At 40.2% G+C, this 26,419-nt stretch overlaps 2 protein-coding genes across 2 annotated transcripts in view; one reads left to right on the top strand and one right to left on the bottom strand.

Annotated features, from left to right (window-relative positions):
* Positions 1 to 13,194, top strand: part of LOC138977785 (homer protein homolog 2-like) — a 63,117-nt gene extending 49,923 nt beyond the window's left edge. Inside the window, exons 7-9 of the mRNA XM_070350394.1 lie at positions 436 to 549; positions 1,367 to 1,447; positions 2,011 to 13,194. Of these exons, the coding sequence (XP_070206495.1) occupies positions 436 to 549; positions 1,367 to 1,447; positions 2,011 to 2,208 (393 nt within the window). The 3' untranslated portion in view covers positions 2,209 to 13,194. The remainder of the gene's footprint in view (positions 1 to 435; positions 550 to 1,366; positions 1,448 to 2,010) is intronic.
* An 83-nt stretch (positions 13,195 to 13,277) lies between these two features.
* LOC138977738 (ubiquitin carboxyl-terminal hydrolase 3-like) overlaps positions 13,278 to 26,419 on the bottom strand; it is a 28,169-nt gene continuing 15,027 nt past the window's right edge. The window contains exons 8-14 of the mRNA XM_070350379.1: positions 24,599 to 24,712; positions 23,936 to 24,156; positions 23,399 to 23,476; positions 22,271 to 22,389; positions 21,628 to 21,821; positions 20,985 to 21,025; positions 13,278 to 20,557 (exon numbers count right to left, since the gene is read on the bottom strand). Coding sequence (XP_070206480.1) covers positions 20,361 to 20,557; positions 20,985 to 21,025; positions 21,628 to 21,821; positions 22,271 to 22,389; positions 23,399 to 23,476; positions 23,936 to 24,156; positions 24,599 to 24,712 — 964 coding nt within the window. The 3' untranslated portion in view covers positions 13,278 to 20,360. The remainder of the gene's footprint in view (positions 20,558 to 20,984; positions 21,026 to 21,627; positions 21,822 to 22,270; positions 22,390 to 23,398; positions 23,477 to 23,935; positions 24,157 to 24,598; positions 24,713 to 26,419) is intronic.

The following is a 26,419-nucleotide window of genomic DNA, read 5'->3' as shown; positions in this document are numbered from 1 at the left end:
CTGCAGGGTCATATTTGGTTAAGAACATGGACAATTCTTATTTTCTATGACGATTTTAAAGCTAGAGCTTTAAAACGTCACTTCCAAGGTTTGATGACATCTAGACATAACGCAAGTCTGTCTGATCCTGTCAAATTTCAAGGTCACAGTGAGTTCAATAAGTAGGACATTATCATTTTCTTGAATGTTTATGGAGCTAGGGCAGCTTCTGATTCATATTAATATTATGTATGATGAAGGCGAGTCGTTGGAGCAATTGCGCTTCTTGTTGTGTCTTTGTTTTGTGCTTTGTTTTGTGAACTGTGCAAACAAAATAGAGTGGAAGGGACCGCCGTCAGAAATACCATTTACATGAGTCTAACTGTTTTACTCTATTTGTTTATGGTATGTGTATTAGTACGATGTTTTCTTTCACTGTTGTCTATTTTTTCACAGGCATCTGACAAGGATCATGAAGGTGGGGCCAACTCCAAGTTGTTGCAGCAAGAGTTGCACGCCTTGAACGAGGAAACGTCGCGGTTACGACAAAGCAACAACTCACAGCAACAGGTTAGCCGAATGCTCCGTGCTTGTTTGTAAATCTTTGATGGAGGAGTCGCATGAAACACACACACACACAACTGCACACACACACCCGCACACACACACACACACACAAATAAAGAGAGCTGTGTACCGTTATAAATTCCCATGCCGGTTTTATTTTGGTTTATTTGTGTAGTACCAGTATTTTGTACCGATATACCAATATTATAGCATGCGAGTTTGGCTGGGTAGTTTTCCATAAATGCAATGTAGCCATACACAGCACCAGACTCTTTACTTCATGTCTTTCTAGAACTAAAATGAGGTGTTGTAAGTGGTCTGCCTTCACGTGCTCCTATCTATCCAAATGTCCCCAGCAGTGGGGAAAAAACCTCCTTGCCATGATAGTATTTGGGTGTTTCTGTTGATTGCTACGGATATACATAAAGAATACCAGTTCGCGTTTCCTCTACTGGGTCGAACTGGTATTCTTTATGTATGTAAATTTTTTCGGTATACCGCTGCATCTCTTCAAATGAATGAATGTACTAAACGCTCTTAGTAGTTTCATGCAATGTTCAGATAATAAATTATTGCACTTTAAGCTTCAGTAACTTGTTAACAGAAAGACATGTTCATTTCTGCACCACTTGTAAATCTTTTGCCTATCGGAATCATTTTTTGTGTGTAGGATTTAGGGTTCAGAAAACTGCATTTGTAGGATTTTTTTTTAAAGTAAAAAGAGAGGAAAATGTTTATTCAAGAGCTCATTTTGTTGTTGAAAAATTATATTAAATGCTGTGTAAGATGTTATTTCTGATTCCAAATTGGTTTTTTTCAGGAAATTGTTCAGCTCAGTAAACAGCTGGAAGATGCATCTTTACGAGACACACAGGCATCCACACATCAGAGGCGAATTCAGGTGAAGTACTTTAAGAAGCTTTGACTGACAACCTTTAAATTAAGTCTTCTGTGTTGCTTAGCTGTTTGTGCAGTGTTTTTTTGTTCTGATCAGATCATCGGTTCTGACAGTGTTTGGCTTTTTTTATGTACTGTTTTACTAAGGAATTTTCAATTCTCATGAGACAGACTTATTTTCACACTTTTGATGAATACCATAAAGTCTGTTTGAGTGAATCTCTTCAGTGTCGTGTAAGTGAACCATACTGGTTGTCAGGGGGAAGACAGTTACATATATACAGTGGAACCCCCCTGTTAAGACCCCCTATGTAAGACCTCCCCCCCCCCCCCCTCCTTTAAGACCTTGCTTTTTCAGATGTTCTCTTCATACTATATGTAGCCTCTGCAAATTCACTTCCGTTCTAAGACTCCCTCCTTGTTAAGACCTGATTTTCTCCGATTTTCTTTTAGGTCTTAAAAGGGGGGTTTTACTGTACTTTCAAAAATAGCTTTGCGTCTGCTTAATTGTTTTCCCTTGTTGGCTATGAGGACTTATTTGACACCAGTGTCACTATGTTCCCACAGGACTTGGAGGAAGAGAACCACTGCATGTCGGTCAAGGTGCAGGACCTCCAGAGGCAGCTACAGGACTCTCGCGCCGGTCGCGAGTCAGAGTCACGCGAGATCCTCTCCCTGCAGGAGACCTTGGGGTCAAAGATCACCGAGATGTATGACCTCCACGAGCAGATCATCTCCTCCATCCGCAAAGAGTCGCACAGCTAGCACTGGCCTTGTGGCTGACAGGGGAGGTGTTTTGTTATGCAGCTGTGACAAGGTGTTGAAGGGGGGTTTCTTGGAACTGTGAGGCGAGGGAAGAGTGTGAATACAGTGGTACCGACATACTGGTCCTTAACAAATATGGACAAGTTAGGCCTCAAGAGAGAAGAAGTGGAAAAAGGGACTGACGCTATGAAGAGAAAGACTGAGAAATGCTGGTATTATTCCACAGAGAATCTTAAAATGGAGGGTCTCAGCGGTTTTGCTGTAGTAAGAGTCGGGTCTCTGTGGTGGCAGAAGTTTTGATCAGTGGAAGGGTTAAACGCTTGTTCTCGATGACTGGATTTGCACTCTTCTCAGACTGCAAGACAACTGAACTGAGGCTTTGCTGTTGAACCTTGGATGACTTGATGTTCTGTTGGTAGCAAACTAAAAAGATGAATATCAGTGGCATTTAAACTTCAGTTATAAACTCATCTGTCAACATTGCAAATACTTTTAACACTTCTTTGAAAGCAAGCTGAAAAGATGAATATCAGTGACATTTAAGCTTCAGTTATAAATTTATTTGTCAACATTTTGTGAATTCTTTAATGACTTCTTTGAACTACTATATTTTATAAGTTATTTAACACAGTTTTAACTCAGTTTTATTTATACTTGATCAACAAGATGGGGATGTTTTTGTACAGTTTTATCATATCATTGACTTAAGTTTATTGGTGAACACTTTTTCAGCAAAAGCAGTTTAAAAAAGAACTGTGTAACCTAAATCTGTCCACTTGTACACAAAGCTCTCATCAGTTATTTGGTTGTGTTTAGCAGTGAAAAGTATTATAATTCCATTCTACTTCGGTTATTGTTGTCTCAAGTTTAGTGGAAGAGCATCCACACTCAAGTTTAGTGGGAGAGTATCCACACTCAAGTTTAGTGGGAGAGTATCCACACTCAAGTTTAGTGGGAGAGTATCCACACTCAAGTTTAGTGGGAGAGTATCCACACTCAAGTTTAGTGGGAGAGTATCCACACTCAAGTTTAGTGGGAGAGTATCCACACTCAAGTTTAGTGGGAGAGTATCCACACTCAAGTTTAGTGGGAGAGTATCCACACTCAAGTTTAGTGGGAGAGTATCCACACTCAAGTTTAGTGGAAGAGCATCCACACTCAAGTTTAGTGGGAGAGTATCCACACTCAAGTTTAGTGGAAGAGCATCCACACTCAAGTTTAGTGGGAGAGTATCCACACTCAAGTTTAGTGGGAGAGTATCCACACTCAAGTTTAGTGGGAGAGTATCCACTGTTTGGACCAGCACTATGTTTGTGTTACTTCCACTCACAATGACTCAAGGTGTTGTTAACTGTGGGCATACATTTATTTAACTCTTGCAGCATCATGAACTAACCCCAGAACTAAACAGAACCTAACAGAAAGATGGCGACTTCCAAGAGTGGTGCGCGATCACGTGGTTATCAGTTTCGCGCCATATGACAGCCACGTGACGTCATCACAAAATGACGTAATATCATAACACACCCCTACCTGAAAGCACGCATTCAGGTGTGAACTCTTCTCATGACAAGTGTGTCCGTCTAGTTCTTATTCTTTTTTACTGAAAACTACATTAGTTTGTTTTGATGTTCTTATTTTCACAGACAGTTACAGCTCTAGCCTACCATTTGGCTATCTGCAGCTGCAAATGACTCGTGGTTGTTTTGTTATAAAGTTAGCTGCCATATTCGTTGATCAAATTTTGAAATGAATTTGAGGCTTGTTCCGTTAATAATTGCCATAGACTGCATTTTCCAGCAAACTCATTTGCTATCCCATGTACTTAAAGTTTGATAGCAAATGTCATTCCAGTTTCCCACTCCTTTTTGCTTTAGCACATGGCCATAAGTTCAAACTGCAGCATCAGAGACAAATCACTCGTGAACGGGGGCAATTCTGATATCATCATTTCTGGACTAGCTGAGTAATTATGAGTTGTCAGTTCTGCTGGAAGAGAACAACATCTTTTGTATGCTGGAATGTCCAGTTTTTGATCTGTACTCAGTTTGAACTAAGAGGAAAAGACAACTTCTGCGGGTGTTTTTTTCCTGAAAAGTTTGAGGTGACAGCTGTATGGTCAGCCATAAACAGGCACTAGCTAACTGGTGATAAATATGTATGTAGCTCAGCCCATAGTAGTGTGCGTTATTGAAAATCAAGTTCAGTGTTGGGAGGAAAGGACACACTTTATGTGGATTCAGCCTTCTAATACAAGAACTGAGTATCCTGATTTTACATAGATTTTTTGTATGGCATACTTTTAACCCCTTCACTGCCCACCCCGTATGTAATACGTGGTCATTTTTGGTTTGTCGTACGCCCATAACCGCATCTCATACGTGGGATTTGTGTCACCAACATTTCAGGACATTTCTGAAAACTAAATGGGAGGTAACCACTGTCCAAGTACTTGTAGGGGTTCTAAACACAGTTCTTTCCCATAGACCGTTCGGATAAGCTACTATACCACGTGTTGACAGCTCACCACTTTGCCAAGACTTGTTAGTATTCACAATGGCGGCTGAAAGTCCGACCTCAACTCGTAGACCTGTTTTCAAGCGATACAGTGTTCTGGAAGCTCTACAAGAAGTGATTTATGGATTACCACACAGAAGAATACTTTTATGGGCTGTAATGTGAGTACCTGATGTTTGACACCAGTTTTAGCAGTGTTTTGTGTGGTTTTATGTGCTGCAATCTGTGTGTGTGTGTAAGTCCGGAAACTGTAATTTTTGACAACAATGGTCATTATATCAATTTTTACTATAACAATCACAAACAAAGTCCAATGATCATGTCATCCTGTAATAGCCAAGGGTATAAGCAAAACACATGCCAAAGATCTAAGAGATATCTCAATAAATGATCGAGCAGTGAACAGATTAGTGAACCTACCGAAGAAAGCGAAATTTTGCCCTGGCGCACAGCAATACCAAAATGCTGTTATACTGTGGCAGTGAAGAGGTTAATTGGGTGTTTATTTCCAAGGTTGTAATTGTGTGAAATACTCCTATTTGGTAATTTTTTGAAGTCTTCCAGCTTGATATCGCACAACTGCTGAAGTTGGGAGATTTTTTTCCTTGCACATACTGCAGGGGACATCAGTGTGTATTCCCCTTGTGGCCAGTACATGTATGTAACATATGGTTGACATCTAACTGTTTGCAGTGTTACCGTGTGCTGTGAGGATTCACATGTTCTCTTTCCACTTCTTGCACAAGATGAAGCTTTTGTTGCCATAGTGTTTTACCCTGACAGGGACGGATTGTTGTTTTGGGCAAAATAGTGTTGTTGTAGTATGAGGAATCTAGTATTGTGTTGTTGACTTAATTCCCATGGTTCTTCGCAGTGTCAGCTAGAACACCCGTGTGCAGTTTTAAGCTGATAGGTGAGCTATCAATTTTATTTGACCTGTAACATTTTGTAACTTTGTTTAGTTAAGTATTGCCACCTTTGTGTGCAAATGCAAGGTTAAACTGCATCATGATAACAGAAAGAAGTGTATCTGCTGGCAATTGTGTGTCCAAATTTGTTTGGGTATTCAAGCAGCTGAATTTCTTTTTACAGAATTATTGCTCGTTTGAAAGTGAGTTTCCTTGGGCAATGGTGGCTAGATGAGTAGTAGCTTCTAACTTATGAAGGAATTTTGTTTTAGCTTAATGGCTTGAACCATGACAAATTCACTATCCAAGGCTATTCCTCCGCGGGAATTTGAAAACTCAGCATGCGCAATGGAGTGTTGTGGGAACGACTGCCTTCTGTTTTAGGACATGAAGAGTAGTTTAGAAGTGACGGTCTTTGAGTGGTCTTTCAGTCACATACTTTGCAACGGGTTGTTACTGAATTGTGATGTCAAGATACCGTCTTTCTTGTTTGTTTGCTTGTTTGTTTGCTTAACGCCCAGCCGACCACGAAGGGCCATATCAGGGCGGTGCTGCTTTGACATATAACGTGCGCCACACACAAGACAGAAGTCGCAGCACAGGCTTCACCAACCAGTCCTAGCACTAACCCCATAATGCCAGACACCAGGCGGAGCAACCACTAGATTGCCAATTTTAAAGTCTTAGGTATGACCCGGCCGGGGTTCGAACCCACGATCTCCCGATCACGGGGCGGACGCCTTACCACTTGGCCAACCGTGCCGGTTACCGTCTTTCCCAGGTCGACCACCTTACACATGCACCACAACTGAGCTTTCTAGGCTTTCACATGTATTGATTGAACATTGGATTTCCCTTCTTTGAGCCATGTCAGGTCAGAGTCGGACAAAAACTCCTATTTAGGCGGTTAGCCCAGACTACAAAACAGTGCATGTTTGTGTGCTTTCAATCGTAAAGAATAAAATGAATTTTAACTAAAATCGAAAAATACATAAATGTTATTTGTATTGTTGACCAAAATAAGATATTTTACACAGATCTCGACAGTCATTGTTCACCTTGACCGCTGGTGTAGTCTCGGGGAAACACTGACTGTCTGGATCTGTGTAAAATGTCATATTTTTGTAAACAATACAAACAGCGTACAATAGCATCCTTCCATTTCAACACATGCCAAAAATCAACAGCCAGGCAGTTATCTGTGCAGAGCTGGAATTTCTTACTGAATTAATTTTGCTTCTTGACGCTGTTGTCAGTTTTAAACACAATTGGACAAAAATGTCCCACTCAGCTAGCGAGTAATTGAACTTTGCTATGTGATCAAGTGATGCTTTCATCCCATGTAAAAGCTTGGCGAGATTCCCATGTAAAAGCTTGGCCAGATTTCCATGTAATAGCCTGGCCAGATTCCCATGTAAAAGCTGGCGAGATTCCCTTGTAAAAGCTTGGCCAGATTCCCATGTAAAAGCTGGCGAGATTCCCTTGTAAAAGCTTGGCCAGATTCCCATGTAAAAGCTTGGCCAGATTCCCATGTAAAAGCTGGCCAGATTCCCATGAAAAAGCCTGGCCGGATTCCCATGAAAAAGCCTGGCCATATTCCCATGTAAAAGCTGGCCAGATTCCCATGTAAAAGCTGGCCCGATTCCCATGTAAAATCCTGGCCAGATTCCCATGTAAAAGCTGGCCAGATTCCCATGAAAACGCCTGACCAGATTCCCATGTAAAAGCTGGCCAGATTCCCATGAAAAAGCCTGGCCAGATTCCCATGTAAAAGCCTGGCCAGATTCCCATGTAAAAGCCTGGCTAGATTCCCATGTAAAAGCCTGGCTAGATTCCCATGAAAAACCTGGCCAGATTCCCATGAAAAAGCCTGGCCCGATTCCCATGTGAAAGCTTGGCCCGATTCCCATGTGAAAGCTTGGCCCGATTCCCATGAAAAAGCTTGGCCCGATTCCCATGTGAAAGCTTGGCCCGATTCCCATGAAAAAGCTTGGCCCGATTCCCATGAAAAAGCTTGGCCCGATTCCCATGTGAAAGCTTGGCCCGATTCCCATGAAAAAGCCTGGCCAGATTCCCATGTGAAAGCTTGGCCCGATTCCCATGTAAAAGCCTGGCCAGATTCCCATGTAAAAGCCTGGCCAGATTCCCATGTGAAAGCTTGGCCAGATTCCCATGAAAAAGCCTGGCCAGATCTTTGGTGGTGTACACAGTTGATCACACGGGAAAGAATGTATGTTGAACCTGTCGATTGTGTTATTGGCGAATTCATCGTGTTGTGAAGCTTAAGAAAAAAATGGCAGTGTGAAAAACTTAAAGGTTGTGTGTGCATGTGTGTTGGCTATGGTCTAGACTGTGATGCTGTATGGTTCGCATGGTGAGTTTTTGGTTAGTCGGTGAGCGCTTGTGCTCACCTTGGTGCAGGCACCTACTGATGCGATAGGTAGCGAGGGCAAGGTGTGTAAATGGGCATGCAGGTGTTTACAGGTGAGATGTTGAGAGAAATTGGCTTTTTCTTGATTGGTGTGTGTGTGTGTTTTGTTTTACATATATGTGTGTGCGTGTGTATTATGTAACAATGAGAAGATGAACTTTTGTAAAGTAGAGAAGCTGTTACTTAAGTGGGATTTTAGCATGCTGTTGTTACTGATGCTGGCGCTCCATATTGCACAGGTGTGCATGTTTTACTACAAGAACTAAAAACATGGAAGCGGGATATACACATATTTGGGGTTGCCCTTTTCTTTTGTTTTCTACGAAGATACAAGATCTGTTTGTGTGCTTGCCAGCTGCTGGTATTATTCTGCAATGGCTATACTAATGTCTACTTTGCATACTTTTTATTTTATAAGTTCACATTTTCAGTTTGACTGACTAAAATTTTGAGCAATATACCATCTGCATTTTTATGTCCTGAAATGTAGTTAGCTATAGAAACAAGCAAAAGCCCTTTACAACGAAGATATTGATGAGTATTTTAATTTCATTAACATTTCAATTATTGTGCATGTTTTGTTGTTTTTGAGGTTCTTTTGTGTCTTGTTTGAGTTTATTTTGGGCTTCTTTTTTTTCAAGAGTAGATTTTGATGTCTTCTGTTTATCAGCAAGATCGGTGTCGGCTGTAGCATATCAATAAATGTGTATTAAATATGTGTCAGAAGACAGTCAGCACCTTGTACTGAACCCCCATTTTGAAGTTGAACTGCGCATCTGGTTTTGTTCTTCTTAATTCTGCGTTCACGGGTTAAAACTCTTGCACACTCGTGTTTTTGCACCAGTGGGTTTTTACATTCATGACAGTTTTTACCCTGCCATATAGACAGCCTGCGCATCTGTTCAATGCAAGGCATGAACAGAAATTACAAGCTTACTACAATTTTGTTTCAGTTATTGAAAGTAAGTGTTCAAATTGAGGTTTGTGTTGTCAGTCTGACCCCCCGCGGGTTAGGGGGAAGAATTTACCCGATGCTCCCCAGCATGTCGTAAGAGGCGACTAACGGATTCTGTTTCTCCTTTTACCCTTGTTAAGTGTTTCTTGTATAGAATATAGTCAATGTTTGTGAAGATTTTAGTCAAGCAGTATGTAAGAAATGTTAAGTCCTTTGTACTGGAAACTTGCATTCTCCCAGTAAGGTAATACATTGTACTACGTTGTAAGCCCCTGGAGCAATTTTTTGATTGGTGCTTTTGTGAACAAGAAACAATTAACAAGTGGCTCTATCCCATCTCCCCCCTTTCCCCGTCGCGATATAACCTTGAACGGTTGAAAACGACGTTAAACACCAAATAAAGAAAGAAAGTTGTCAGTCTGTGCAGCAGTCCGAGTGTCATACGTTCAGAATTTGTTAGAAACACGTTTTATTCATACAATGTGGTAACATTTTGATGTGGCCTTAACTCAAGAAGAGCTAGTCATTTTTGCTGTGGGAGGCAATCATTGCACAAAATGTTTTGCACCTAGTGTACCTCAGTGGGCCGGGCAGCTGAATCAACAGTCATGAGTCAAATTGCACGTTTAAGGCAATGTGCGGCACTAAAATGAAACTTGGAGAATACATGGAATAACCTAGTTTACTTGGTAGTTATTGAAGAGACTTTTAAAAATGAATGAAAAAATTGTGAATACTAATGGACACAGACTGCCGTTGCTATGGAAACAGCCGCCATATTGGATTTCTAGGAAACGGTTTTACAATATTTGGCACAAGGATACACATGACTTATATCTACAATCATATAGAACAATTTTTTTGACTAAAGACTACAGTTGAATTTAAATTAATTTTTGAAATAAGGATTAATTAATTTCTAACTGCATATTCATTAATCCTTAAAATATTTCAAAAATTATTTTAAATTCAACTGAAGTCTTTAGTCAAATAAACGTTCTATATGATTGTAGATACAAGTCATGTGTATCCTTGTGCCAAATATTATGCTTTTCTGATGTATGATGTTGTTGTAAAACAGTTTCCTAAAAATCCAATATGGCACTGTTTATGCCAGTTTCCATAGCAACAGCAGTCTATGTCCTTTAGTATTCACACATTTTTCATTTCTTTTTATAAGTCACTTCAATAACTACCCAGAAAACGAAGTTATTCCATGTATTCTCCAAGTTTCATTTTGGTAATTTTAGTGCCTCACATTGCCTTAATACGGTAGTCATATACTGATCACAGCATTGAAGAAAAACATGCACTAAATGTCATGAGTCAAATTACATGGTTGATTGAGTCATATCACTTGTAATCACAGATTTGGAGAAAAACATGCACTACAATCTCTCTTGGTTTTATTGCTATTTTTTGGTCAATCAGGTTCTTTTGAAAAGCAATTGTGTGATTTTGAAGAATGTGAAATCTGTTGTGTGAGAGCTTGCGGAAGTTGCTGCTTAATTTCTACAAGACTGGTATTCGATACACATACAACAGTAGGATAGTATCAGTGTGTGTTCTAGTTCTATCATTGTGCATTTTTGTGTCTGAAAGACTTACGTTTGAAACACTGGTTCTGGTCTTATTGGTGGTAAAGGTTAGTTACAGTGGAAATGCAGACATCTGAATAACTTGGAAAATCTGCCGGAAGGTACTGTGTTGTTATTTAATGTCAGATTAGTGCATATGAAAGTGCTCGGAAAATGTGTTTGTCGTTTATTGTCAGATTCATACAGTTAAAAGCGCTTTGATGTTTTAGTTCCTTTTCCTTCAGGTTGTGTTCTCATAGTATCTTTTGTTTTTGTTTATTCTTACTTATTTGCATTAAACTTATATCAGTATTTTTTACAATGTGTGTTTTAGTTGGAAACTAATAAAGTAGTGTAAATTCCACGGCCTTTTGTCCAAGCCCGTCTTAAAAAAGCGATTTTTTTCCAGATGTTTAATAAGGATTCAGATATTTTTTAGACTGTATAAGGCAATGCTTTCTTCCTCAATCTTGACCAGTGCATCACATTGGTTGTACCTAATTTGTGACTAAATTGGTTTCCATGCTCTGTTTATCTTCACTGCTCCTTCCTATATCACACTCAATAATTGCAATGATGGACAAAAATCGGACACTCACATTTCTACTTTAGTGACGTCACAACCCCCCCGCGGGTTAGGGGGAAGAATTTACCCGATGCTCCCCAGCATGTCGTAAGAGGCGACTAACGGATTCTGTTTGTCCTTTTACCCTTGTTAAGTGTTTCTTGTATAGAATATAGTCAATTTTTGTAAAGATTTTAGTCAAGCAGTATGTAAGAAATGTTAAGTCCTTTGTACTGGAAACTTGCATTCTCCCAGTAAGGTCATGTATTGTACTACGTTGCAAGCCCCTGGAGCAGATTTTTGATTAGTGCTTTTGTGAACAAGAAACAATGGACAAGTGGCTCTATCCCATCTCCCTCCTTTCCCCGTCGCGATATAACCTCCGTGGTTGAAAACGACGTTAAACACCAAATAAAGAAAAAAAGAAAGAAAGAAAAGTGACGTCACAGTTTTGTAGTGCGCCTTATACGTGTTAGGGTTTTATGTATGGACAAATTCATTTTTGTTCCAAAAGTGAGTGGTTGCCCCCTTTGATTGGCCTTCCAGTCAGAAAATTACAGTAACCACATAGCCTTGTCATTTTAGGTTCTGGTACATAGCCTTGTCATTTTAGGTTCTGGTGTGCGAGGTCTTTAACAGTAGGTAACTTAAAGGCATACTCCTATTTAGCTGTTCCTTGTTTGGACTTAAAGTGTTATTGAGTTACATTAACCAGTGCTTTGTTTAACTGAATATAATTTGTTTTTGTTTACTCATATTGTACCTTTATATATACTGTAAAGACTGGCTAAAATGAAAACATTTAGCCACTGTTATAGTTTTCCCTTAAAACATGGCTTGTGGACAAAAAAACAGTATTTCAATTTTCATTTAAGTATGTCAATATATAAAACTGATATTAACCTTTTCTACTTATCATTTACTCAACTCGTTTGTCTTGGCTTAGACGCGATAGTATATCTGCAAGTGGCTGAAAAGGTTCAGTATATGTAGATTTAAAGACAGGCATGGGAATTGAAAAGAGTCAAAAAGGCTGAAAATATTTCAGTAATAGCAAAGTCGACGGCGCGAAGCGCTTAGCCTTACTAGGGAGGCCCCCCGAAATTGTTTTCTCTCCAAAGAACCCAAATGGTGCAATTTGGTGTAATCTGAGCTCCAAGTTTGCCATTATATTCCGTTTTTAGAACCATTTTTGCCTCCCTCATTTATTTTTTCGGCGGACATTTTTGCTTTTTCGGCGGAACAAAAAAAAATTGGCAGACAATTCCCATGCTTGAAAGACCAGATGTATCACTGCCATAGGGGCGACAGGTGTAACATTTACCTGGCCTATCAGCGACTTCACAGCAAGCAGACTATTCAAGAGTTCTATTGGTGTTGATACAAAAAAGGGAAAAGATTTCATTGCAAGACTGTGTGACCTTTTTCTAAGAACCCAGTATAGTACAACTACGTCTTTCAAGAAAATGTTAGATAACACCAAGCTGTGTACTATGCCAGATGATTGGATCTACGCTGAACGTTTTCAGAACAACGAACAAGTTTACTGCATTTCTTACTAGCTCAGGGTGGATAAGTGTTGTGATGCAATTTTGTTTCTTTATTATTTTTGTTAAGAGAGGAAGGGGCTTGACCTTCCATGCATTGTAAAGCCGACTTGTACAAATTTGCAACATAACTTGCCATGATTAACTTATTTATCGCTATAATCGTTGGGACTGGGAATGAAGGAGTGCTTGAGTTAAAAAAAAAAAGAGCGTTTCTATGCCATTAGTTGCTGTTGTCAATTCTTTTTTTCTTTCTTTTCTTTAAGGAAAGCATGTTTTTGTAAGAAGTGCAGTAATGATAGCTGCAAGACATGCAATTGGAGAGTACTTTCTGGGTTTTTTTCTGATCAGTTAAGATGCTAATGTACATTCTACATGTTGAGAGAGTAATGAAAGAAAGATGCATGAATGGTTGAACTTTTACAACACAAGTATTTATAATTATGATAACAATGTTGAAAAGAACAATAAATAATACTAACTGCCTTTGTTTGTGTGTGTGTGTTTATGTGAGGGGGATGAACTGCCTGGCGCTCACTCTTACACTAACAATAAGTACAAAACTGACAGACATCATTTTTTCTTTATTTGTTTCCTTCAGTTTGTTTCCAATGTTTCCAATTATCTCTCACACACATCCTCTCCAGTCAGTGACAAGTGTTACGAGAAAAAAAAGCTGTACATTATTACCTTCTGAGCTTTGGGCAATACAATCAATACACAAGCATCAAGACGCAAAGCACACATACAACTCGAACCGTCACAGCATACAACCATCTTTCAAATGCATTGTTTTACTCAATATTCTATCAAAATAATACTTCTTGACATAAAAACCAGTCTGAAATCCACTACCACAAAAAAAATCTCAAATTTTAATTTGAATATGCAAGAAATATCAGAAAGGCTAATGCAAAAATACATAACCTGCATCAAGATACGCTGTCAAAGTGGGACTTCTTTTAACATTTAGTCAAGTTTTGACTAAATGTTTTAACGTAGAGGGGGGAATCGAGACGAGGGTTGTGGTGTATGTGTGTGTGTGTGTCCGTCTGTCTGTGTGTGTGTAGAGCGATTCAGACCAAACTACATGACTTTGACTTACTTGACTTATTCCTGTAGAGCATAGGGCCGCAACTACATGACCGATCTTTATGAAATTTGACATGAGAGTTCCTGGGAATGATATCCCCGGACGTTTTTTTCTTTTTTTCGATAAATACCTTTGATGACGTCATATCCGGCTTTTTGTAAAAGTTGAGGCGGCACTGTCACACCCTCATTTTTCAATCAAATTGATTGAAATTTTGGCCCAGCAATCTTCGACGAAGGCCGGACTTCGGTATTGCATTTCAGCTTGGTGGCTTAAAAATTAAATAATGACTTTGGTCATTAAAAATCTGCAAATTGTATAAAAAAAAAAATTTATAAAACGCTCCAAATTTACGTTTATCTTATTCTTCATCATTTTCTGATTCCAAAAACATATAAATATGTTATATTCGGATTAAAAACAAGCTCTAAAAATTACAAATATAAAAATTAGTTTTAAAATAAAATTTCCGAAATCGATTTAAAAACAATTTCATCTTTTTCCTTGTGGGTTCCTGATTCCAAAAACATATAGATGTGATATGTTTGGATTAAAAACACGCTCAGAAAGTTAAAAAGAATAGAGATAAAGAAAAGCGTGCTATCCTTCTCAGCGCAACTACTACCCCGCTCTTCTTGTCAATTTGACTGCCTGTGCATCGAGCGGTGGACTGACGATGCTACGAGTATACGCTCTTGCTGTAAAAATGCAGTGAGTTCAGTTTCATTCTGTTAGTTCGACAGCTTGACTAAATGTTATAATTTCGCCTTACGCGACTTGTTGGCTCACGTAAGTGTAGCCTATGCGATGCTAACTTTGTCTGTCTGTGCGTGCGCGCGTGTGTGTGTGTGTGCGTGTGTATGTCTGTGGTAGAAACTTTAACATTTCGTCATTTGAAGACGTCACATTATGACGTAAGAGGGTTAGACGTCACGCGAAGGAATTACTGAAAGTCTCGGTCATTGTTATTTTGAGCGGGCCGAGACTAGTTGGCAGTCGTGTCCCTGTAAGTAGGCTACATGCAGACAGACAGATCTAGATCTAGTGTCTCGCTTTCTTGCACAGTGTCACCTATGCTTACTGTGTGTGTGTGTATGTGTGACGGAGTGATTGAGTTTGTGTTACTGTTTGTCGATTTCTTATGTGAGCCTTGAAGGCTTCGCCTCTTGTTTTTTAATGTGAATGCAAAGACCATAGCTAATTGTTTAGTGGGAAATACACAGGTCAATAAACGCAAACTTTCCAACAACTATCATTACAACATGTTACCTAAGCTGAGCCAAGAATGTCATCAAAATAATGCTTCTTTTAAACTGGAATGCATCATCAAACATCACTAATTAAAACAAAAATATATGATAAGCATGACCTAGCTGCACACACACTCACAATACTAAAAACAAGTTCCCATTTCCCACACAAACCCTGAATGAACACATCTGGTTTAAGTAGCAGTAGGTCGCTTTGTTAAAATTCACACATACAATACATGAACAAAGATATTATTATTGTGAAAGGTCTTTTTATTGCTCAGCTAGCAACAAAAATGATATGTGTTGTTTACTACACCACAATGGAAACAAGACAGGCCATACATACCCCCTCCAAAATTTGTAAAGGTTTAATGTCTGCTTTCAAAAATACCCTCCTTTTCACGTAAACCATCGTTCTGCAAACAAACTTCGAGACAGGAGAAATATTGAAGCTACTGTCACTTCAATGTAAACAAGAGTGCTAGTTCTAAGGTTTAAGTAAACGATAATCATTTTTAAGTAGTATGAAATATCCAGTGTTCAACATTTCTCATATTCAGAAAAACTCGTATTTTACAGATGTACAACTTGATACTCTCCAATCTCTTGTTTTCTTTCTGAAACATGAACAGTCTAAAAAACAAGCACAGTTCAAATCTCACCATTCCCTAGTGTTTTAAACTACTCCTATTCAGACAATAAAGTAGATCATCAAACTGGTCCAAGATGTGCAAAAGCCAAAAAAAATCAGTAATACTGTATCTTGGCCACAGGTTACTTTTGAAATGAGGGGGGTATGACTTCAAGTAGAAGACTTAGCCCACTAGAGGTCACACATGTACACAGTACACACATGTATTCATGTAGACAGACATCATACATGTTCATGGTACACGCATGTACATTTGTGTAGACAGACGTCATACATGTAAACACATGTACATTTGTGTAGACAGACGTCATACATGTACATTTGTGTGGACAGACGTCATACATGTAAACACATGTACATTTGTGTGGACAGACGTCATACATGTACACACATGTACATTTGTGTGGACACCCATGTGGCTACTTATCACAGTGTGGAGCAAAACTCAGCATGGGATGTTAGGTGAGTCACAGTCTCTCAAACAATCACTGTCCAACAACAACAGCAAAAGCATGATACGAAATGTTGCGTCCACAATACTTCAGGTTGAACAGCAAGAGGTAAAATCTCCCTAAATGCGACAGCAAAGCGACGGAAGAAATGGGTTGCACACACATAAAGGTAATGGCGATTCCTTCTCAACAGGGCACTCGTTCATGAACAATGAGCAACCGCATCAGCCACTGTTGAAAAATACGTTACATGAACACAAATCCCTCATACTAACAAAGCATGTGAATAGCTTTTAAACTACCTTGACACAAAAACAAATACAAATTTTTACAGACACAAACATTTCTCCTCATTATTTTCAAAAGAAATCTTAAACCCTCTGAAACTTAAACAAATATCAAGAATAAGTTCATCAAAAGCGAAAATGAAAATATGAAACTAAATACCATTATTCACTAAATTCTCAAGCTTTGAGGTGAGATTCTCATTTCCAGGAAGTCCTTCAAGGAAGACCATAAAAACAAATGACAAATGAACAAGTAAACCAACTCATGAAGAAATCACTGACAAGGAAACAATCAGATTTTCCTTTGCAAAATTTAGTGAACGTACATTAAAAAAAAAGGCCTCCAAGCATTGGATCTCCATCAAGATTACATGCACAGATCTATCTGAAATACAAGATCCCACTCACTGTACACATCCCTGCAAAAGGTCACATCCAGTTGTCCTTTTTCCATAAACATGACAAAAATATTCCGTCATCAAATGCCACTTGCAATCCGTGGACACACTGCGTGATATCAAACTAAGGCGTCATTTTATCATAGGTACCACTCTTAGTCGATAGGGAAGAAACTGATAATCTAGTGGTTACACAGCAAAGGTGTGATTACTAAAACATGTATTGACCATACCAGCAACTTTGAAATGTACAGGCGGAGCTGAATTTCAGATAAAAATAATAGCCATTTATAACTAACGATATCAATCACCAATGAAATTCAGATAAGGAATTTAAGATGTTACATTCTCATCCTTAAGTAATAAACTACTTCTAGCCTACCTTATCAAAGATTTTTGTTGGCCTCGAGCCCCTACGTTACACCTCAGAAAAATAAATATTATGTGTATGATCAAAAATTTCAAAATTATTCAGCAGGTGACCTTAATCATGTTTTTGAGTTTACTTTCTGGCATCCTTCAAAGTCACACAAGTATCTGAAAAAGTGTTCTGCTCTGGAAGACAACATTCAGACAAGCATTTCCATGTAAACCTCTGCCACTGTGTATGCATAAGGTGTGTGTGTGTGTGTGTGTGTGTGTGTGTGTGTGTGTGTGTGTGTGTGTGTGTGTGTGTGTAATTTACTTGGACTTTCAATGTATGCGATAGCACTGGCCATCACACTCCCAATTAGTCAATTATGTACCACATATTCACCTGGCCATCACACTCCCAATTAGTCAATTATGTACCACATATTCACACAAACATCATGTTCCGGAAAGCCATAAGCAAACAGAACTCCTTCAGTTGCTCCAGAATAAAATCCATACATCCACTCTAAACAACTGCCATGTAATAATCTCAAAGGAAGCATTAGCACATACCATATTCACACAAACAACATGAAATGAACACAACTGATTCAGACGAAAATAGAAGGAGACATTCCTTTCTGTGACCGTTGTCTTCTAACACACAAGTCTTGAATGTCAGGTGTACTCGTCCACAAGAGATGCTCACAATCCTCACCTTATAATCTATATATATATATATATACGACTTCTGTCTGTCTGTCTGTCTGTCTGTCTGTGTGTGTGTGTGTGTGTGTGTGTGTGTGTGTGTGTGTGTGTGTGTGTGTGTGTGTGTGTGTGTGTGTGTGTGTGTGTTTGCATGTGTATGTGTGTGTTCACGATGCATGGCCAAAGTTCTCGATGGATCTGCTTCAAATTTGGTGGGCATATTCAGGTACACCCCGGACACAATCTGATGAAAATTTTCAACACGTGCTCTCAGCGCGCAGCGCTGAACCGATTTTGGTTTTTCTGTTCATCCATTCCCAGTAACTCTTCCTTATCTTCTCCAGTGTTTTGCGTTTATCTCCCTTCCTTCGTGTGGTGTCAATCCATATTCCCGTTACTATTTTTAGAAGGTCACTGTCCACAACGCTCAATCCATATTCCCGTTCCTATTTTTAGAAGGTCACTCTCCACAACACTCAATCCATATTCCCGTTACTATTTTTAGAAGGTCACTGTCCACAACGCTCCTAATTTTCTCCAGTGTTTTGCGTGTTTATCTCCCTTCCTTCGTGTGGCGTCAATCGCGTACGGTGCGCCACTCAACCGGCAGAGCCGGGTATTCCGCTCTACTTCTTCCCGGCGAAGCGGGTATTCATCTAGTACAATATTCATGACTTAAGCATCTCAAATATTCACAAGTCCACACATATTCACCATTTCCTTCTCACAAAGTCACAGGTTTCTGACACACAGACACTCACATACACAACATAAAAACCAACTCTCTCCTAACGGACAAAAACTGTTCCCACTCCTTTACACATCATAACAAAACTTGGAACAGTGATGAGGGAACAATGATTTACTGGCTCGGCACTAAAAGGTATCCACTGACCAATGCTAACAATGCCAGCCTTTTCCAGTACATGTAGTATACTGGTCGATCCCTCTGTAGTTTTGTGCATGACACAAACACTGAATGAGATCCTAGAAAACACAGTTTGTCACTGGGTTTAATTCTTTAATGATGCAGTTTATATCCACTGCTGGTTATGAACTGAATGTGAACTCATTGTATACAAGTAAGAACAAAATTGAGGGTTGTTTTGTTCGTCTTATTAAAGAAATTTTTTATTGGGAACCCCCGATCCCTCTAAAAGAAACCTTCACAACCCACCATTTCCTTAAGTTATGAGTAAAACTACAAGGCATAAAAATAGCTCTGATGATCACAATTCCTGTAATGCTACCAATCACAATGGTCAATTTACTTCAGCCTACACCTAAAGCACTCATGATTGGAAATGGAATAACACAAATTTGAGCTGTGCACTCACCACCATACTTTAAACATTTCATCGCTCCCATGGGGTCGCCTTCACGCGGCGGGAGCGTTTAAACAGAGTTACCCCACCCCTTTACTTCTCTTCTTTTGTCTTATTTCTGCCTTACCAGTCCTTTCACCTATATTTCCTTCCAAGAAAACTCTCCTTACTATTCCCTGCAGATTTCCAATTCTTTTCTTGTTGTCTTATTTCTATCTGACTGGATCCATCACCTTTATTTCACTTACCAAAAGTCTTCTTTTCCACATCCTTATTTCTCTGCACCCCGCATGTCGTAAGAGGCGACTAACGGATTCTGTTTCTCCTTTTACCCTTGTTAAGTGGTTCTTGTACAGAATATAGTCAATGTTTGTAAAGATTTTAGTCAAGCAGTATGTAAGAAATGTTTAGTCCTTTGTACTGGAAACTTGCATTCTCCCAGTAAGGTCATATATTGTACTACGTTGCAAGCCCCTGGAGCAATTTTTTGATTAGTGCTTTTGTGAACAAGAAATACTTAACAAGTGGCTCTATCCCATCTCCCCCCTTTCCCCTATCCCCCCTTTCCCTCGTCGCGATATAACCTTCGTGGTTGAAAACGACGTTAAACACCAAATAAAGAAAGAAAGAACATTTCATCCACCATCATAAACATATTCAGCTTTTAGGCAGTGCAGTAAGCATTAATTTTGTGAGTAGGTTAAAATTACTCTAATAATCTATTTGAAAATTCCAAAACTCATTTAAAAGATTTGTAAGGATACCAAGTAAGGTCATGCATTAATTAAGCTCTCTTCGTTACTTACAACAAAAAGGGGTAAAAGTGAGCAAAACTAAAACTTAAAGCCGATGTCTATTCTGGTACAGGTATTTCTTTGATTACTTCAGATAATTCAGGCTTTGATATGCCAGTGTTTTTTTCATACTAATGAGCCATACACTTTCTTCCCAACCTCAACTTGATGCAGCAATTCAAATATGGTGTTTTGCACTACTAACATTCATAAACCTACACCTTTTGCTTCTCAGAAACTGTGCATCTGGCAAAAACCACTACCGTAGCTGTTCCTCTTCAGTCCAACAGTCTCATCAACCTACATCCTAGTTTCAGCAAACATCCCCCTTCCCGATCATTTATGTTTTGCTGATGTAGACGGAGCAGACATGCGGTTTTCAACAGGAGCAGACGTGCCATTGCCATTGGCAACCAAGTAGTCAGGGAGACGAATCTGGCGTCGGACGTAGAAGAGGATGTAGGCCTTGCAGCGTGCCACCACGTCAGGTTCACAGGCTGTGACCGTGCTGTCATTGAAGTGGAACCACTGGCCTGAAGAGACAAGCACGACCGTACCGTGAAAACCATGGTCCAAGATAAAAACCAGTTTGAATGTGGATGGTGACAGAGCCTGATTGTCCACAATCACATCTCTAAGGCTATTATCTTCTTTACAGAGTCGGTTTTCATTCATGTACTTTTCACAAATGCACGACGTTTTTCCTCGCACTTATCACATCATCGTTAATCCTATGATTTACCTTTTGGCACTGAATCAACAGACTCTCTCCTGAACCTGCAACTTACGCAACCCTTGACTACCACTACGGTACTATCTTCCCACAGTCGCGATATAACCTTGAACGGTTGAAAACGACGTTAAACACCAAATAAAGAAAGAAACTATCTTCCCAGTAACAGAGGCAGGCTTAACTCCCCTATTCAAACACACATACATGAAAAAGAAAGTCAGTATTACCTTCATGAATGGCGTAGGAAGTGTAGTGGCCAGACCCAGCTCTGTAAAGGAACGAACAACATTTTAGGTTTAGTTTCAACCATAAAAAAGCACTAATCAAAAATTTGCTCCAGGGGCTTGCAACGTAGTAAAATATATTACCTTACTGGGAGAATGCAAGTTTCCAGTACAAAGGACTTATCATTCCTTACATACTGCTTAACTAAAATCTTTACAAAAATTGACTATATTCTATACAAGAAACACTTAACAAGGGTAAAAGGAGAAACAAAATCCGTTAGTCGCCTCTTACGACATGCTGGAGAGCATCGGGTAAATTCTTACCCCTAACCCGCTGGGGGTAGCACAATTGTTTCTCATAAATCATGTAGTGCAAATGCATGGAAGAAATTAATGTGACAAGGCATGATACAACCAGCTCTAACAGATGAACTCTATGATTTCAAACCTTTCAAGACTGAAGACACCATCCTTATTCATAGAAAGGTCCAATGTGGTCTTGCATGCCTTATGAGGCCGTTACACACAACGATTTGCCCCCGTCACACTGGTTAATTTTTGCATGAGATCGAGCTATGATAGCAACTACGAGTCACTCGCAAGAGATTTTCTGGTAGCTTCTGGTGTCAAACTGGTCACTCACCCCGAGCCATGGTGGACGACAACAGCAGCTAGATCATAGAGGTTGCTACCTCCCCCACTGCCCCGTGTCTCGTGCAGGTTGTTGAGGACGTAGCGGTTCATGTCCAGATCCTGCAGAGGGAACTCCACAAAGGTCTCCAGCTTCACACGGCAGTAGGTGCTCCAACGAAAGCGTTTCACATGCAAACACAGAACCTGAAATGTCAAAACAATGCAATAAAGCATCAGCCTATGTTAGGATGTTCACTGCAGCAAAGCAAGTTTTCTTAAAGTATCGACACAACAGCTTCAAAGAAAACTGTACATTTTCCAGCCTAGAACTATTGCACCCAGAATCTTTTTTTTCCATGGGGATTGCATTCAAAATAATGTTGCGCTTCCCATTTTACCACGTCATTATTTGCATTACCCAAGCCACTAGCAACTGGTTTTGCAATTTCAACTAAAATTCATTGTCAGAAATAAAACTTATTTGGACATATTCTTTGGTAACAAGATGTCGCAACAAAAGTTGCAAGCAAATCCACTACGAATAATTAAGTAACCAACAAGCTAACGACATAAGTATCAAACAAAGACACACTGACAAGATAAATCCTAACTTGTTTGATGACTGCCTTGATCTCAGCTAACCCTTGACTCACATTGGGTAGTCGGCGGATCCAGAATTTCTTGGTGGAGCGCTGGCGCTGTTTGCAGCTGCTACACATGTACAGTTCTGAATCCTCCAGCTCCTCTATGTCTGTGAAACTCTGCAGGCAGTCTGCACACATTCACATATTTCTGTTATTGTTAGATCTATCCATGAATGTTCCAAGGCTTAATTTTCTACAGAAAATTTATCAAAATGGCCATGAAAGTTTCAGCAATTTCCACAAGTTTAAAGCAGTCCTTGGTGGCACCTTTCCCCCAATGTCAGCAGCTCTGCCAAAATGGGGGTAAAGTTTTCGCTGGTTTGAAAGAACTAAAAGCTGACTGCTGATGCCAAACATATCCCTGTCAAGGGAAATAGTGTATACTTTCATGTCACTACCATGAGGTATAGGTAAAGTTACAATTTCAGATTAGAAAATAGTTTGCAAGTGTTACTGGTTAATTATTAAGCAAACAACAACTACAAAGTAATGACATACAGCATCCTATTGTCACAAACTTTTTAAAAGTTCTATCAAAAGAAATTTTTTAGAAAGGCAACCCTGCAAAAGCTGAATTTCACGAAAAACAAAGTGTGTCCTGAAAAGAGTTAAGAAAGCAAACTTCGAATTGAGTACTTTTTCTCTCTCTCTCTCTCTCTCTCTCTCTCTCTCTCTCTCTCTCTCTCTCTCTCTCTCTCTCTCTCTCTCTCTCTCTCTCTCTCTCTCTCTCTCTCTCTCTCTCTCTCTCTCTCTCTCTCTCTCTCTCTCTCTCTCTCTCTCTCTCTCTCTCTCGCTCGCTCGCTCGCTCGCACGCACGCACGCACGCACGCACGCACGCACGCACGCACGCACGCACGCACGCACGCACGCACGCACGCACGCACGCACGCACGCACGCACGCACGCACGCACGCACGCACGCACGCACGCACGCACGCACGCACGCACGCACGCACGCACGCACGCACGCACGCACGCACGCACGCACGCACGCACACACACACACACACACACACACACACACACACACACACACACACACACACACACACACACACACACACACACACACACACACACACACACACACACACACACACACACACACACACACACACACACAGGAGTGAAACTCACCTGAAAGCTTGCACACAGGTTCCCCTTCCTTAGGTTTCTGACGAACCGCAAACTGGTTTGGTATATCTAACGACAGGTCTGTAACACAACCAAACATGTGTTACTCATTGCCTTTTCCTACATTGTACATCACAGTCACTACTGATCTGCCTGCAATGGACACAGTGCACAGCAAGGCTCACTGAGATATAAATCATCATCAACACGTCATGCAAACTGGATGAATTCAGCTTCAAAATCTGAAAACAGTTTAGAAATACTGGTAAAGGTAATGGTAGCTTGGCACATATTTTCAGGTAGGTAAATTTAAAAGCACACAGCAAATTGGTTATCTGTGTGCAAATTAAGTGTGTATCAAACCAATCTGACTCTTAAAAACTAAGTTGAAGAAAGAAAAAACCATGCCACAAACTCATTAATCAAACATATATTTGCAGAAGACACATGGATATATGAAATAAAAAACAATGCTGCAGATAAAAGGACATGAAAAAAAAAGCGTCTCAAACTGGACATTAAAAATCAACCAGTACCCACCCAGGAAGGGGTCGTGTTTTTTGGACTCCATGCCACAGATGAGACAGTTGACCTCGTTCTGCAGAAGGCCGCCAAAGATGGCGGTGACAATGGTGGAGGTGCTCTTCTGCGTGATGAACTGGGAGTTGGACGTGGGGTAAGGCAGCAGCTGCAGCAGCTCAGAGTGCATGCGGTCCAGCAAGTAGCGCATGAACTCGTGGGCATCCTGCTGCTGGTAGCCCCTGCAACACACCACCAAGTCATGGATAAATAATAGTAATAATATTAAATAGCTGTTCTACAGCACGAGTCCTTTAAACGGCCCCAGGCGCTTAAATACAGATACAGTGGAACCCCCATTTTAAGACACCCCTATCGTCTTGTCGCTTCTTACAAGATTCAAATGGCTACCAACATGTTCACATGACTTGGCATGAGAGTTGAAAAACAGGTACATCAAAATATTGGATCAGCTTCAGGGTGCATTTATGAAGAAAAGTAGGTAAGCAAACTTTTTCTGACTGCCGGTCTTAACTAAATCCTTCTTCTTCAGCGTTCATTGGCTGAAACTCCCAAGTACTCCCCTGTTTTTCTATGTATGACCATTTTTACCACGCCATTTAGGCTACCATACGCTGCTTTCGGGGGGAACAAAATCTTAATCCTAAATCTGTCAGTGTTTACCTGAAGCGAGGTACGACTTTCCAGATGACACTGAAGAGAGATTCTGGAGATATGGCCGACTTGTTGCCTTGCCATAAGGCCACCAGGATCTTTCGCAGCTCCTCCACCACAAGACTGCAATGGTACATAGCAGTGACATTAGTCATATATTTCCACTGTTTATTTGTACACACTATTTGATCTCAAGCTATCAACAGTATTAATAAAGTACATACCTGTCAAGTCTTACGTTTTTCGCGTAATTCTTACGGAATTTTGATGTTTTTCAAGTCTTACGGCGTATGCCAAAGATCTTACGGTTTTTACAAAACAATTTGGTCAAATAAAAAAAAGATCGCAAAGGTTCGTCCGAGAACAAAGTAACAGGTAAAAAATCTCGCGGTAACTGATCCACTGAAGAACTTGATCGCTTACAGAGAGTCCAGAACAGTGCTGCAAGGCTCATTCTGCAGAAGTCTAAGAAAGACCATGTCACTCCCCTACTTACCACCCTTCACTGGCTTCCTATGAAGTATAGAATCGAGTACAAGCTCGCTCTGTTAGGGTACCGCTGTTTTGAGAAATCACTTCCCCCCTATTTGTCCCATTCCCTCAGTATCTACGAGCCATCCCGTTCTCTCAGATCCTCCTCTGAAAAACTCCTTCGCATCCCCAAAACCAGGACCAAGACCTTTGGTGAAAGAACCTTTAGGTACCAGATTCCGACCGTCTGGAACTCGCTTCCAAGTTCTATCCGTGATTCCAGCAGCCTTTCCTCCTTCAAAACCCAACTCAAAACATACCTGTTTCGTAAAGCCTTTGCTTAGCCTGAGTAGACTCTCCACAACTCTATTCTGTTTTGGAACTCTCTACCCTGTATGTGCTTTATGGTCTCTTTGTCAATGGTATCTTTGTGTGTGCGCGTGCGTGCGTGCGTGCGTGCGTGTGTGTGTGTGTGTGTGTGTGTGTGTGTGTGTGTGTGTGTGTGTGTGTGTGTGTGTGTGTGTGTGTGTGTGTGTGTGTGTGTGTGTGTGTGTGTGTGTGTGTGTGTGTGTGTGTGTGTGTGTGTGTGTGTGTGTGTGTGTGTGTGTGTGTGTGTGTACTTTTAACATTGTACGCTAAGTTTTGCTTAGTGCTTGGGTTCTTGGTGTTATGTCTCAGTTAAATGTATGCTTTGTATGCTTGTTGATTTGTGCTAGTTTATTCTATAATGAATTTGTAAAGCGCCTGGAGCCAATTGATGGGACTCGCGCTATAGAAAAGTTATTTATTATTATTATTATTATTATTACAAGGCAACGCGCATGTTCACACCGTCAGCGCGATCTGACTGAGTACTGTGCGACAACGCTTGACCACACACGACCTCAAATGTTACATGTACTATTGTTGTTGTTCTCGGTATCTTCAAGGTATTTTCTCACGTTGTACGAAGTTTTAAGCCATAGAAATGAAACTAAGGGAGTTGTGATGCATTTTCGAAGAGCTATCGATCGAAAGTGAAAGTAGCCGGATTCCTGGCACCGCATGTCTGTCACAACCTATCATATACGACTTGTTTTTAAAACATGCGCGACCTCAAACTAAAGCATTTGCATGTCATATTTTTGTTGATCTGGTATTTGTCCTTGATTGTTGAGACACACACGAGTTTGTGGCTTGTAACTTGTGTGTTTTACATGTTCTGTTTGGATCAAATGTTCTCTTTTGTGGTGGGGGTTTCCATTCATGATTGAATCACTGTGCTCAATGAATGAATGTTGTTAAAACACACTTGTCTTGTGCCTTTACTATCAAGTGGTGTTTTTGTGCATTCTGGTAAAAAAATTGTGAGGGGTGTAA

The sequence above is a fragment of the Littorina saxatilis genome, linkage group LG1 (genome assembly GCF_037325665.1).
Source record: "Littorina saxatilis isolate snail1 linkage group LG1, US_GU_Lsax_2.0, whole genome shotgun sequence".
Taxonomy (NCBI): domain Eukaryota; kingdom Metazoa; phylum Mollusca; class Gastropoda; order Littorinimorpha; family Littorinidae; genus Littorina; species Littorina saxatilis.
This window is presented reverse-complemented; position numbering and strand designations above follow the sequence as displayed.